Source organism: Cygnus atratus, chromosome 4 (assembly GCF_013377495.2).
Source record: "Cygnus atratus isolate AKBS03 ecotype Queensland, Australia chromosome 4, CAtr_DNAZoo_HiC_assembly, whole genome shotgun sequence".
NCBI lineage: Eukaryota > Metazoa > Chordata > Aves > Anseriformes > Anatidae > Cygnus > Cygnus atratus.
In genome coordinates, this window is record NC_066365.1 from 34,452,390 (window position 1) to 34,467,004 (window position 14,615).

Sequence of the window (14,615 nt, forward strand, 5' to 3'; positions counted from 1 at the left end):
TAGGTTATGAAAAATTTCCATTACTGTTGGAAACTGCAGTCTACTTTACAAATGAAAACATTACATTTCCTTAATCCATGTTTTAGAAGTTCGTTTTATGCAAAGTTTCTTCAAATAAAGTCATACTGAATTGTGGAAAACAGAAAATCCATTCTTCCACTGGCAATTTAAAAACAAAAGCTGTCTCTTTCTGAACTTAAATATATAAAATGCACTTAGCCTTGGACCTGGGCAAGTGTGAAACCAACTTAAATTTGCTAACAGATCTCCGCTATTCACTTTGCCAGAATTTGTGAAAAGAAAGTATAATGTTCACCTTCTCACTTCAATCAAACCCTCAACTGCTGGCAAGACTGCTAAAGTAAATACTTATATGGCTTCATTAACAGATTAGATTTCTGCCTTTACCTCCAAAATATACACAGCATGAGTCAAACGTCTTGTCTGCTTTTGCACGTTTGCTGCTTTGTATTGTGTATGACAGCATCAAGATGGGCTTCAGCTCCAGGCACAGTAACCTAGCTATTTGTAGTTAAACAAAGGTAAGGACAAGGGGTCTGACAAGGCAGGAAAGCAGGTCACAGCACTTACTTTGCTAAATGTTTCACCAAAATGTCCAGCATCTCTTTGTTCTTTTCTGGGAGCTTATGGACCAAGAAGTGAACAGCATTAACTCGAGATTCAGGACTTCCACTTTCTACAGGACATAGAAACAAATAAGCATCACATAAAAAAAAATAATCCACAGAAACACAAAGCTTCTTCCAACTCTGCACAGAAATATACTGCATATACTTTGCTTCAACAATTACATGTCTCCAAACAGCAACACTGAACACACGTGCTTTGTTTTCACAAATAGTCTTGTTCTAGAATTATTATTTTATTTACTTATTTTGTGAACTGATCTTTCAATCCACCCGCAAAAGTATGCCTTTGTTCATCTATACATAAAAATTGTCAGATGTAGTTCTTGTTTTGCTGCCTCAGACTCATCTGCTTTCAAATATACTGTAAAGTGAGGAGCGTTGTTCCCGGGTGCAACTTTCTCTTTGCAAAAACCTGAAGTGGAATTGTACTACTTTACATGTTACCATTATTAACCGATTGTCCTCATCACTAAAATGCAATTTTGTTGGCACTATGCAACTAATAATACTGCATCTATGCTACCTTGCATTAGAGACTGCATAAAACAACACTTGCCGAAGATTAATCTGCTCAGAAAGACAAAAACTAATGACCCCTGAAGACACAGAAGAATAATGATGCTAAAAAAGAAATACTGAGTGATATTACTATGATAAAGTGTCCTGAATAACAATGCCATCCCACTCTAGTACAGCACAGAGAGAGTAACATTAAGCAAGGGCCTTTTTATGTTTTTGTGTTGAATTCAGTAATTTTGCCCCCGTATGTTTCACTAGCATACAGATGAAAACAAGAATTTATAAAAGGTGGAAATAAACCACATTCCTACTTGTCAAGGTTATATTAAACTACAAAATTACATCTGAATAGTGGCTTATAATGAGAGGAGTGGAAGCATTTCTCTTGTATATAACATACTTAGTACAAGGTAAATAAACAGAAAAAAATAGAATCTACCATGAATGCAAGGTTTTGACACTGGGACTGCTCATCAGGTCCCATTTTACTCCAAGGCAACTTTGATTGTTAAGTGTATTTCATATAAAATACCCACCTTATTTCTTTCAGTGCATATTCCTACAGATTATTTTTTATTATTGTTATTATTCTTTGCACATTGCTACACATTTTAGGGTTACTTTTTTTAAATATTATTTTGCAGTGAACACCTCTGCATAAATTGCAAGATAAAAAGGTTACCAAAACGCAAAATGTTTAGCTCCTTGTCAGCTAATCAAAATTAGGACAGTCATAAAAACTTTAGCCTTCTTTAAAACAAGAATACTTCACAAATATGTGAAAACACAAGCCCTAATTAAAGGATGGCTAAGCAACTTAATCGAATTACTATCTACAGTGATATGTATCACAGTAAAAGAAAATTGGAAGGAGAAGTTTTTGTTTTGATTTTTTTAAAATATATATATATATAAAATAGTTTCAGAGAAAAGGATATTCCTTACTATTCCTGGCATTGTTTTTTTATAGCTAACATAGGAAACAACACTGCATACCTATTTTTAAGTATACCGTAACTCAGATCTGCAATGTTGATTAAATTTTCCTCCCCGCTACACAGAACCAGCCTCTCAACAAAATTGTTTACTACTTATGAACACTGTACTATTTAAAACATGTAATTCAAATAATTTCTTTTATGAAGGAGACTATAAAATAGAGAAGGGAAAATGCTGTGAGAAACTGATGGCAAAACTTCATAGATCAAAAAATTATTTTAACACTTTCCAATACAAGGGGGCAGACTCACCATCTAGGTAATAAAATCTTGAATTTTGTTTAAGCACTTGGCTTCTGAAACGTGTTTTGGCAATGAATTTCATGGGCTAATTCTCATTATGAGTTAAGGGCCACAAGCAAATATATTCTGCAGTCCTGAAAAGTCATTACAGCAAACCAAAGAAGATAAAGCAATTGTCTCAAAGTTTATATTAATTTTGCTTTCTGCAGTTTGCCAGAAGTGCTACAGGCTGGAAAGAAAATCAGCTAAATATCTGTTTGATACTTTGCCAAAAATTTCTTATACTGTTTCTCTCTGTCCTCTTCCAAAAAATTCCATGTACATTAGATACCATACAGCTGAACTACAAATGCTGTACTGCCTTTTCCAAGTCTGTGTTTGAACTGCCATCGTGTAATCTGGCCTGTTCATTCCTTTCTTCAACTAATATATGAGGGGAACATTTGAGGCAGCCTGGATACAGACTAACAAGGCACTGAAAACAAGGGTCAGGCAATTATACTTTCAGGATTTAAATGAGCCCAAGTTGACATATTTTCTTTTACTAAGCTTCTACTCTATAAATGGAAGAAAAAACATCTCAGTCCAAGTAGAATTTTATCATTATACAATTAAGGTAATAAGAATGAAATGTTTAGAATGCATAACCAAAAGCTTTTACGTAGAAGTGAAAATCATGCTATGCTATGTCTGTCACAAACTTGTCTTTCAATAGTCACATCACTTGTGACACGTACTGAAACTGAACACAGGTTAAAACTTCTGTATTTTTAAAACTTTTATTATTTTTTATTCCTATATTTTTACTGGGTTGAAGAATTTTTCTGAAACTGTATTTACTGCATGTTCCTAAGGCCACAACTATAAGAAAATATTTCTATTTGAACTACTGTCAAATATTTACTGGCAGGAATGATGAATTCTCCATGCAACTCATACGTCATCAGTGGCTCTGGAAGGTTTCTGTAAAACAAGGATGACATAATAAGTTTATCCATATTCCTTTCCATCTGTATTTATTCTAAGTAGGAAACTTTTTTTAAAACAATCAGTAGCATAGCCCTTGTATGGGAGGAAAGCGTTGTTACGGTAGCCCTTGATTTTAATGACTTTCAGTACAAATGGAAAACTAGGAAATCAGGAAAAACTGAGGAAAATAAGACTAAATACATCTATTCATATTTCATGAGCTGAAGTGATGCCTCCAATCTATCATAAGCACCTTTCCAAATTACAACACTGAGACCATTTTACAGCTGAATATTGTAACACGCATACTATGTAATTCAACCTTCCTAAGGGTTTTTAAAATACAGAGGCAAAGCCAATGCCTTGTTGTAAAGAAATAAAGGCCATACAGTTAAGTTGCTGAACAGCAACCATCCACAAATTAAACTTCTAAAGCATTTCAAATGGAAAAATTGAAAACCTTAGTCATCAGTGAAAAAGGTACCGAATAATGCAAATCAGAGTTAAAACATCAGAGTTAAAACTTTTGTTTATTAAGCTGACTCCATGACTGATGCTCACGAAGTACCAGAATAAACACTCAGATGGGAAATACTGTAAGCAGGAAATATTTAATCTAGTGCATACTATTTTTACTCTCTTACATTACCTATGACTTTTATCTTCAAAAAAATTTCTTCAGCATTCTTTGATATGGTTTCAATAATAACAGTAAGAGATTAAAAATACTGTATTTGTGATATGCTACAAGAGATACACGTAAGTTCTATGTTCTTAGGCAATTTAGTAAAATATCTTGATCAGAAATCAGCCAAATCATTTGAACATCTAAGATTCCTACTTTTCACACTCAGAATACTATTACTATTTCACTAGAATATCAGGAACATCGGTCAGAAGAAAAAGAGGAAAACATTAAAAAATTCATAACCTTTCCCCTTTTCATTCTACCACGTTAAAACATAAAAAGGCAGAAAACTCCTGTGATAATCTCAGCTGACTTTCACTAATGACTCTCAGCAAGTTTACCAACAATTCAGATCTCCAAACCATCAGAGAAGTGCGTATGTATCTAACACAAAATTGTTTTGGGGCTTGTCTCACATGAACACAAGTATTAGTTTTGCTAAATTATTTTGCTTGCCCCAAGAAAAATTACAAACATGACATTTGCACAAAATGCACCTCTGTTCATACAAGAAAATATAATATAAGCTGTGTTATTTGCTTTTCTTAACACATAGCACGTGAGAATTAAAATACAAAATTCATGGTCTGAAAAAAATAAATGAGAGAGAGGCTTACCGCAGATACTGCTTCATAGCACTAGTAATTGTCTTCACTTCCCAATCTACAGAGTTTTCCAGATCAACTTCGTTGCAGGTTTTTGCATCTACAAAATAATCAGGAAGTGAAGAGGGCATGAAAAAGGTGATTCTAAATCAGTATGCCCTATATGAACTGGAACACATTAAATTTGATTATGCATTTGCTCACATGAATGTGGAAGCAGTATGTCCTTTTTACTATTAATTAATACTAACAAGACTTAATATCCAAACCTCTTTATAAATTCTACTTATGTATTTTATTATAGAAAGCACTTTACTGATTTTTTCTTTAATGAAGGATTAAAAATCACTTTCATGTGAAATGATCTCTATAGCAATTGCTATTTTCACACCTTTAATTAAACAGAAAGATGTACACAAACACAGAAAGATGTACATAAACAGTTTAGAAAAAAGACCTAGTAAGGATAACTTATCTTTTTCATTATTTAGAACACAAATACACTGAGAAATCTTTTCTAATCTTTTTCATAGTTTTCCCTATAAGCAATTATTTTGGGCTGATGACGAAAATAGCCAACTGCAATGTGACCGCCTTTACTGTGTGAAAACCTTTAAAAGGTGTTCCAAAAGTAGAAAAAGGGCTGTTCTCTATTAGTAAGTTTTCTCTACAAGATGGCTTTAACATCTCCCTTACTTGATCAGTTTTAGCCAAGGGGAAAAATATTTTCTTGCTTGACAATTTGTCATTTTCTCAAAGCTCCTCCCATCTTTTATCTGGCTACTTGGTAAAGTCTCATAACATGAAATGCTGTATGTCTGAATGATCAATCCGCTGAAGATTTTTTGACAAAACATTGGAAACAGCACAGCACAATGAAATGTTTTGCAACTAAAAAAACAGTTATGTCTCAAAACAAGAAGCAATAGCTATTTGACAGTCGAGAAGATCACATGTATGTGGCCAAATTAGCTCAACGAATTTTGTACCTTCAAGTACTTGAGCTTTATTATTATTTTATGTTCCTGTCAGTCGCAACAGTAAACTGCAACAACAGTGAGTGACACAGATTACATGTTGAACCATTCATACAACTCAGAATTCATTTGTTATTTTGCTTGTCAGACAAACAACAGACACATTTAAAAAATCAAATTAGGATCCCTGATTAAAGGTACAGTCCTTTTACTGGGACTAAATAATACTGTTCCAAAGGCTGTGCCAAGCAATTATTTCTGTAACTGAATATTCTCCCTCATTATATCAATTATTTAAATCCCATTTTAAAATACAAGTCAGGTTACATTTTCAACCAAAATTGTTAGTAGTCAACCACCACCCAAAATCCTCAAGTCTGTCTCAGGAAAACATTTATATTTTTCTTCTTTTTAGCATGCTAGCTTCTTCTGCTTTCAAATTCTCTTTTTGGAGAATAAAACCTTTCTGCAAAATTAATTAAATAATTTTATTATTAAACCACTAGATAACTGGATATTTAAATATTCAGTTAATAATCATCAGCTCTCCAATAATCACTAGTTCTCCTTTACAGTCAAAGGACATACTCAGTTATATAGATCTTGGTGGTGATGAATTTGAGGATGAAAAAACCTGAACATCTCAATTTCACAGAATCACAGAATCGTCTAGGTCGGAAGAGACCTCCAAGATCACTGAGTCTAACCTCTGAGTTCAAAACAAGGCTCTTCAAAAATGTATGGTATTGATGAAATATTTCATACCTCTTGGGGAAAAAAAATAATTAAAAAAAAAAAAAATCTAATTTAGCCCTGCTACCAACCCCAAACTAACCCTAGTTGGACTGTAAAAAGCCCTCAAAACCCACTAAATTTTTTTTCCACTTTCAGTTTGACAGTTGTCATACACAGCTCCTTGCCCCACCACTCCATACATATGTATACCCATGTAAACATATACAAATTTACTCATACACACACAAGAATATATATTTGACTGTTCCTGTTTTCTTTTTCCCTCTACTTCAAACATCTCAGACCAGTATACGAACTGGAACTGCAACCAAGATTTCAAAATTGACTCCATTAGTTTTCATGCTATTTGTTCACATTAACGGCCACTGTGCGTTGAATGGCAATTTTACGCCTATAAAAATAACTATGCACATTTATGGAACAGCTTTTGACAGATCAACTCTAAATTTCATGCAAATCTTTCTGACAATTAGAGAGCTCAGTTTATAAAACCAGTCCACTTCACTAAACTAGGTTAGAATTAGACTCTCTCTACTTTCATAGGCAGTATGCCCACTGTAGGAGTGTATGCAGACTGTATATAAAATAATAAGGAATTCAGTTCTGAAAGCTGCTCGTTTTGAAAAGGCAGATGTACTATAATGTTTTCCACTACAAAATGTAATGTCTGGCATTTTTCATGACAGGCAGCATCAGAAATCAAAACTGAACTCATCAGTAGAAATTTGAAGTCCTTAGCAGTCTCTTCACCTTGAGCAAGGGTCTATACGAAAGCTGACTTTGTACTACAAACTTGTAGTTTGTACAAAATGTATGTACGCAGTTTGTATGAAATGAACCACATCAGAGCTATCACGCAGATCACAGATGAGACTGGAATTGGAGTTGGTCCCTAACACCTTTCAAGAACTGAGCTTTCTAATGGCTCACAACACTCTGAACTGCTTATAACAAAGATTCCCAGAACACTGGAAGCCATAACTCTGTTTCCCTATTTACAGTGAGACATCAAATTAATGTAACATTTACCTGGAAACGTACTGAATGCCTTATTTATCAAATGCCTTTATCACTCAAATTTAGACAAGATTACTGCTGCAAAATAGACCACCATAGCACAGTCCTGGTTACAAGCAACTTCAAGGACTAAGTTAATTGCACAAATAAGTTGTGGTGTTTTGTTGTTATTGTTTTTTGCGTGTTTTTTTTTTTTTTTTAAGCAGAATTGTATTGTTGAACGTTATTTTACAGAGGACTTAATTTTTTATATTAAATATGAAAATCTGTGCATTCACAGTATTAGAAAAGCAGGCCTGCATATATATTTGTTCTTATACTCTCTTGACTCTCAATGCACTTTCCCAAATTTTATAGAAAATATTCTGAGAAAGAGATAGAACCTATATGCTATAAATGTCCTTGGTTACCATTTGGAAGACTTTTTTGCAGTTAGGGCCTTTCAGACAGTGAACCTCACGGTCAATGACAGGTAGCTTAAAATACTTTGAAATATTATCAAACATTTTAAAATACAGAAAGTTAATATGAGGTTTTATGATTCTGAAAGGAACTTTCATATAAAAGGGTATCTAAGAGTATACCCAGAGACAAAGGATTAAAGATTAATCAGTCATTTTAAATTCTCTGTACCACTGTATATCAAAAAGAAACCCTCTTTATTCTTCTCTGAGGACAGACAGATAAAGAGCACAGATAGAATCACTTTCAACAAATCATCTGAAAAAGAGCACCTGCTTGCACCCTAACTTTTTTCTGTTCGGTATTTTGGCTCATCTTGATACCGCTATATTCCTCCTACTTCACATAACTATACGAACCTTTGGAATGACAAAAAATATATATTTATAATTTAAATAAATAAATAAAAGCAGGTGCTGGAATCCCCAGTAAAGTCTTCCAGCTGCTACTGAACCACTGGCAACCTGAATCTATTTAATTTGGATCTGACTAATGGCACAGAGGAAAATTTACCTGCTAGATCTGCATGCCCATAGTAAGCCAGTAAGTGTAAAAGTGAAAAACATCTTAGGATATCAAATGCATCTTATCAAGATTCTCTGAGTGACAGCAAATCAGTCTTTCCATGGTCAATGGCTAAAAATGGTTAGTGTTTATCGAGGCTAATTCCAACACAGATAAACAGCCATAAGAATCTGCTATATATCATGTTTATTAATCCCAGTTTGTATTAAAAAAAAAAAATCTTTTGCTACAATACTTTAAAGATACAGGCAGGTTTATGTGCACTAATGGAGAACTTCAGAGCGCTGTTAATATTGATTAAAGTAAGATACCAGAAATTAATATTTAGCAAGGTCATTATGACAGATTGATATGATACACAGGCCCTCAAGCCTGATGTCTTGTCATTTCTGAAAAGACAGCCTGTTGGGGGGGGGGTGGGAAAAGGAAGGAAAAGAAAAAGTCTTACAGGTGGCACTGAACTGACAGCAGCATATAATATAAAAGCGCTTTGTCATTCACATAATGTCTGGGGTAATGAAATGAATTCACTTTCTGGCTTCCTCCAGTTTGCCGTGCCAAAGAACACTGTGTTATCAGCACAGATGGAGCATGCATGGTTCTGGAGAAGAGCCTGGTGCAAACTGCAAACAAGCTTCTTTGCATACCAATGAATCCCTGAGAATCAGACCTTTGCTGTCAAGTGACAGGTTTAGAAGCTCTGTAAAAATGAAATAATCCCAGTGGTCTTGTCTGACTGCATGTACTGTCAGTGCTCAGGACAAGAAATTGGGAAACACAGCACATCTTGCAGTCATGGCTACTACTTTGGTGAGAGATAGCAGGCAGACTAGGGATTTCATCCAGGTGCCAATACTTTTTTTTTTAATTCCCTAGGGATAGCAAAGTGTCAAGAGAACTACAGTCACTGGGATTAAAGATGCATCAAAATTTCCAGAAAGAGAAGGGGGAAAAGTTTCTGAGAATACTTTTATGAATCAAAAATGTTAAAAGCTACACATGGCTAACTAGATATAAGAGAGTCTAAGTTGTTAGCCACAAATAAGAGTTATACTACTGAGTTTATTAAAACAAATCCTTTCTCCATCTGTCTCCCGCCTTGGCACAGACATAATTATTATTAATACGTATATTGTATTCCTCCTCTTCAGCCAAAGAGCTCCTCACCAGTAGGCTTAAACTGAAAATCTTATTTTGCACAGTGATTAACTAAATACACACATGAGAAATCACCTGTATATCTTAGGCAAGGGAGAAGAAAGTTGGAAACTTCAAACAGTGAAGCAATAAGCTTCAAACTTTCTTAAATTTGGTATTTTGAATTTTCTGAACAGACCCTGAAATTCCAACTGTTTTAAATCCACTTCACAGAACCCTAGAACAGTGGGGTTGGCAGGGACCTTCTGAGATGGTCTGCTCCAACCCCCTTGCTCAAGCGGGGACACCCAGGCACCTGGCAGGGTACCCAGGCCTATTTCCAGGTGGCTTCTGAAGACCTCCAAGGAGGGAGACTCCACAACCTCTCTGTGCAAGCTGGGCCAGTGCTCCATCACCCACACAGTCAAGAAGTTTTTCCTGACAGTAAAGAAGTGCTTCCTTACTCACATCAGCCTTGCACAAAGCCCATGACTTACTCCTACACTCCCTTTACAAGTTCTCTTAGTTTCCTCTGCCAACTAATCTCGCTGTCTGTGCTCAACCGGGTGGACCTTACAGTTCTACAAGTATAATTTTCATGGAGAAAAGCAAACCAGATGTGCCTTGTATACAGAACAAGTACAGATGATTTTAACATTAAATATGGGCAGCAAAACAAACATGAAATAAAATATAGAAAAAAAATATTGTAAAATAGAGGCATACCCATCAACAAAGTCAGAAGTCTCTGGACCTTTGAACTCACCCCCACAACTCTGTACAATCCTTGGTCATTTATACCTATTATGCAAAAGGAGAGGAAAAAAAAAGGCAGAAGATCAACCACAGCAATAAGATACACAGTCAAATTTAGCATTAAAACTTTTCCCCAGGCAACAAATTATCCTCAAAGTAAGACAGACTACATAGTATTTACACAGTCATGAGAACAATTTTATAAATAAAGTATTGCAAGAATCCTTTTGTTCTTCTATGTTTTTAAGATAAGTTCACATTATGTTTTGGAAAAGGTTCTACTTCAGATACTGGGAGTAGAAGCAAACAGGGACTAATCTTTCCTTGAAAAATCACTGACTGTTTTCAGATTTTTAAATGACACATTGGATACATCTGCGTCCACAGTCAAATAACACAAGAACCAAACCAACAACTGCTAAATTAAGAATTCTTTAACAAATGTAATTTTGCTTTTTTCCAAATACGTGGCTGACAAAAAGAGTTTGGATAAAATAAAGAAAAACTTGAGCCTATTCCCAGTCCTCAAAACCAATGCTTTTTCTAGTTTGTAAATGCTTTTCATTTAAGATACGATGTCTCATTCCAGCCCACTGGGGTCCACATATGAGTTAAGCCCAGGGGCAGCACCACAAGTTATTGAGATCAGCACTTCTGGTTTTGCTAGGGATGAATAGAGTACCCATAATCAGCATAATGTTTTCAGTCCTCTGCTATCATTCCATGTAGACACTGGACTGCCTTCCTGTCATTTCTCTATGCCCTTTCTTCCTCTCATACACATTCAAACTTGGTTTTATCCCCAGGGAAATAAAAATATGACTATAAATTAAAGACAAATGACAGCGAGAGAAGTGGAAGGGAAGGAAAAGGGCAAAATAAGGTATGTCTTTCTGTCTGATGCACCGTTTCAGATCCTGTACTGTGGGAGGTAAAATATTACAGACCTGAAGCTGACACAGATATTTGAGAGGCCATATAATAATCAACAATCTACAAACACCACCATACTCTACCTCTATATTCATAATGGCCTAGAAAAGTAGAAATAACATAAAATATCTGTGTTTCTACTCCAAGGAAATCTTTTCAAATAACAGATTACGCAGTATTCTTATTCAAAATATCTTTCAACAAAGGAAGACTTGTGGAGAATTCCCAGTTTCAATATCAAGCCGTTTCAACCCAGAAAAGGAAAATTGAAACCAGTAATATGAGAAAAAAGTTTCTTCCTAAAGAAGTATTAGATGCAGTATATAAAATCATTAGCTCTTCAACGAATTACTGTCAGACACAACCATAATACAAAGCAAAAGTACAGTGGCAAGAACTTCACATTGTCTACGTCCCTCCTCCTGCCTAGTCTTGCTGCATCGTTTCCTACTTCTCTCTCCCCCTGCTCTTCCTCACACCATCTGCAGCCTCCTCAACCATCCCAGGGGACTTGCTGAACTCCTCACTGATATTACTGAGACAGAGGGGGCCTGACATGCTATGGCAGCAGTGCTACTTCTCTCAATTGTTCCACCTGGGCAAAATCAGCCTTTTAGTTTCCCCAGGATGCCAGTGCCACTCTATTAATGCTGAGCCTTAAGGCGGATGTCATGTTCAGAGCCAGCTTTAAATTAACAGAATAAGCCAGATCTCCAGCATTTCATCTGCAGTCATCAAAAAACACAGCTCTGGAATATGCTCAAAGTTTAGCTGTGTGCAGAAGAAGGAACCACAATAAACAGTTATGTGGCCACAACACTATTCTTCTCAGAATATGAAGTTATCAAGTCACACAAATAAGTTTTCCAATGATCTCCAGAACAACAGTGCGATGGTATGCTATACAAGCCTTGCAGACTGCCAGCACTAAAGAAAAATAAACATGGTCCTTCATCCATTCCAAAGAAGGATGCATTAGGAATCTGTCCTGAGAGCAGCGAGTATTTGTTACTTGAAAATTCTCACAGAAGTCCAGGAAAATTCTGGTAAAAAGTAACACCAAGCTTTTCAATTCTCTAACAAAATGTATCACACTTTTTTTTATATATAATGCCCACCACTACTTTCCACAGAACAAGGCTTCTGCATCACATGCACGAAATTAAAAAGCTGAAGAAATACAGTCACAGTCAGATACATCTCTGCTTTGGCTTATCTCAGAAGTTGTTTCATGACTTCCTGTGCTTCTAACATTAAAATTCACAAGAACTAAACTGTGCTGACCCCAAACATTCATAACATACATTTAATGGCTTAAAAATAATTAATGCCAAACCACAGAAACTACTGCTTAATATTAAAATAGACATAATATACAAAAGTCTCTGAAATTGTGGCAGTACTGAAACTAAGACACTCCTCCAGCAGTAATCATGAGACTGTGATAATAATTATCAGATAATTGATAAGTTTCAAATTCATCAACCTGAAAAAAGCACGGCTAATTGCTAACAGACATCAAGAAGTGCAAAGAGAAATTAATATTTCAACAGTAAATAGCAATAGTTTTAAATTAAACCTTTAAACATACCATTAAATGATGTTTTATTTAAAATATACAAAACCGGTTTGAAACAGCACTGTTTCTGATTTAATCTGTACATTGCAGATCTTCAACATACCAAAGACAGATAATGCTTGGCATTTAAGGAGCACAACTGATGAGGTGACTCATTTCAAGGAATAGCTTATCACTGCCTAAAATGTTGAGGGGCTCAGCTACGTCTGCGGGCTCAACCCATCACTATTAGCAGCTCTGAGGGGTGAAGCCCTGCAGTGCAATTTTCCTCACATTTGCAAGATCTAAAGATGGTTGGCAGTCTGATACCAGAATTCGGCACTGGAACACGATTTGCAAAACATGCTTAGAAAGTTAAGTAAAATATAAATTACACTACTGTAAGGAAGATATGTCTGCAGACAAGTTTGGCGTGTGGCTGGCATTGTAAGTGTGGCTGACACAGGCTATTAACAGAGCTGCAGATTTAACTTTTTTTTTTTTTTATCAAATTCCATAATAAAGAGTCCCACAAGTGACATTCTCGATTCAAAGTAATACCAGATTTATTTATTTATTTACATTAAAAAAAGGTTTTCTACTTCCTCCTCACCATCTTCTTTCTTTCTTGTGAAGAGAAAGAAAGACAGCTCAATGCTGCCACCTGTCTCTACAGCTCAGATTAGCAGCTCCTGTAGGTCTAAAATTAAGGCAAATGCTACTCTCACAACACTTACCTACCACATGCTCAACTAACTATTTGCACACAAAAACATGCACAGTCTTTACTACTGGAGCAAACAGCTCTTTTATGCTTCTGTAAAATTTTAACCCTGCTGTATTATTTTAAGTACAGAACTATAAATACATGGCATAATCAAAACAAAAACCCAAAACGTTCCCTCGGAGAAAAAACATGCATGCATATCCAAACAGAACTGTGCTCCATATGTGAGAGACAGGCTCAATATAATATTGCCTTGATAGCTCAGCATCTTCTATTAGGTAAAGCACAACCACTGTTCTTATCTAGCAATGCAAAAGAGCACTGAATCAGAAGCAAATTTACATTTTAATCATGACACTGTCTTTGATTTTTCTATTCATTCAAAGCAAATCATTTCGTTCTTGGCTTTATAAAAGTGAACGTAACTGAGAAAAAATTATCCAGCCATTGACAAGTTTATGTTCAATATCTCTGTTATGCTCTTCTCTCTCTGAATACCAGACTTTCTGCTATGACATGACAAGACTATTCTCAGTTTCCACCCACACTAGACTGTCCTCTCTTTCCACCCACGCCAACCTCACACCCATTATGATTAAAAGAGATAAAAACATGGCACACAAGCACAATCTCTGAAGAGGCATCTGTCCTGTTTTCTTCTGCCGAACATAACTTGCCTTTGATGTGTTATTAAAGTAAAATACTCAAGTAAAAATTGTTTTAAAAACAAGTATAGGTATAAAATCTATGGGTCTGAAAGACAGTTGTGTTTAGCTGTGCAGACATCCACAGAAGGTCTTGCAGGTTCTGCAGAAAACAGAAACTTATCCTTTAGGAATGCTTCAGCTGGTCTCATGTATGAACTCACTATTTTGTTTGTTAGGCCTTTTTTGTTTGTTTTAGTGCAGTTGATGTTATGTTCAGAATCAGTAAACTGAAAATAATCAACTCTCTGAAATGTTATGGATGAATCAACTTCATTGAACCAAAGCTGTGTGGATTGCTGAGCTCCTAAAAGGTAGCAAAGCTCACCTACATCCATTCTTGGAACCCTAAATATTTATTCAATACTGAATTTTTTCCTTAAGTACTTTC

The 14,615-nt window shown here is 35.5% G+C and overlaps 1 protein-coding gene across 6 annotated transcripts in view; it reads right to left on the minus strand.

The window, feature by feature from the left end:
* The window catches only part of ARHGAP10 (Rho GTPase activating protein 10), a 143,801-nt gene that overhangs the window by 53,248 nt on the left and 75,938 nt on the right, over window positions 1–14,615 (minus strand). For all 6 annotated transcript variants that reach the window (XR_007708184.1, XM_035547947.2, XM_035547986.2 and 3 more), the window contains 4 exons: window positions 10,273–10,347; window positions 4,685–4,772; window positions 3,315–3,373; window positions 592–697 (listed from right to left, as the gene is read on the minus strand). Coding sequence is in view for 5 of the 6 variants with exons in the window: in XM_035547947.2 (XP_035403840.1) it covers window positions 592–697; window positions 3,315–3,373; window positions 4,685–4,772; window positions 10,273–10,347 (328 nt within the window). In the remaining variant the exon portion in view is untranslated. The remainder of the gene's footprint in view (window positions 1–591; window positions 698–3,314; window positions 3,374–4,684; window positions 4,773–10,272; window positions 10,348–14,615) is intronic.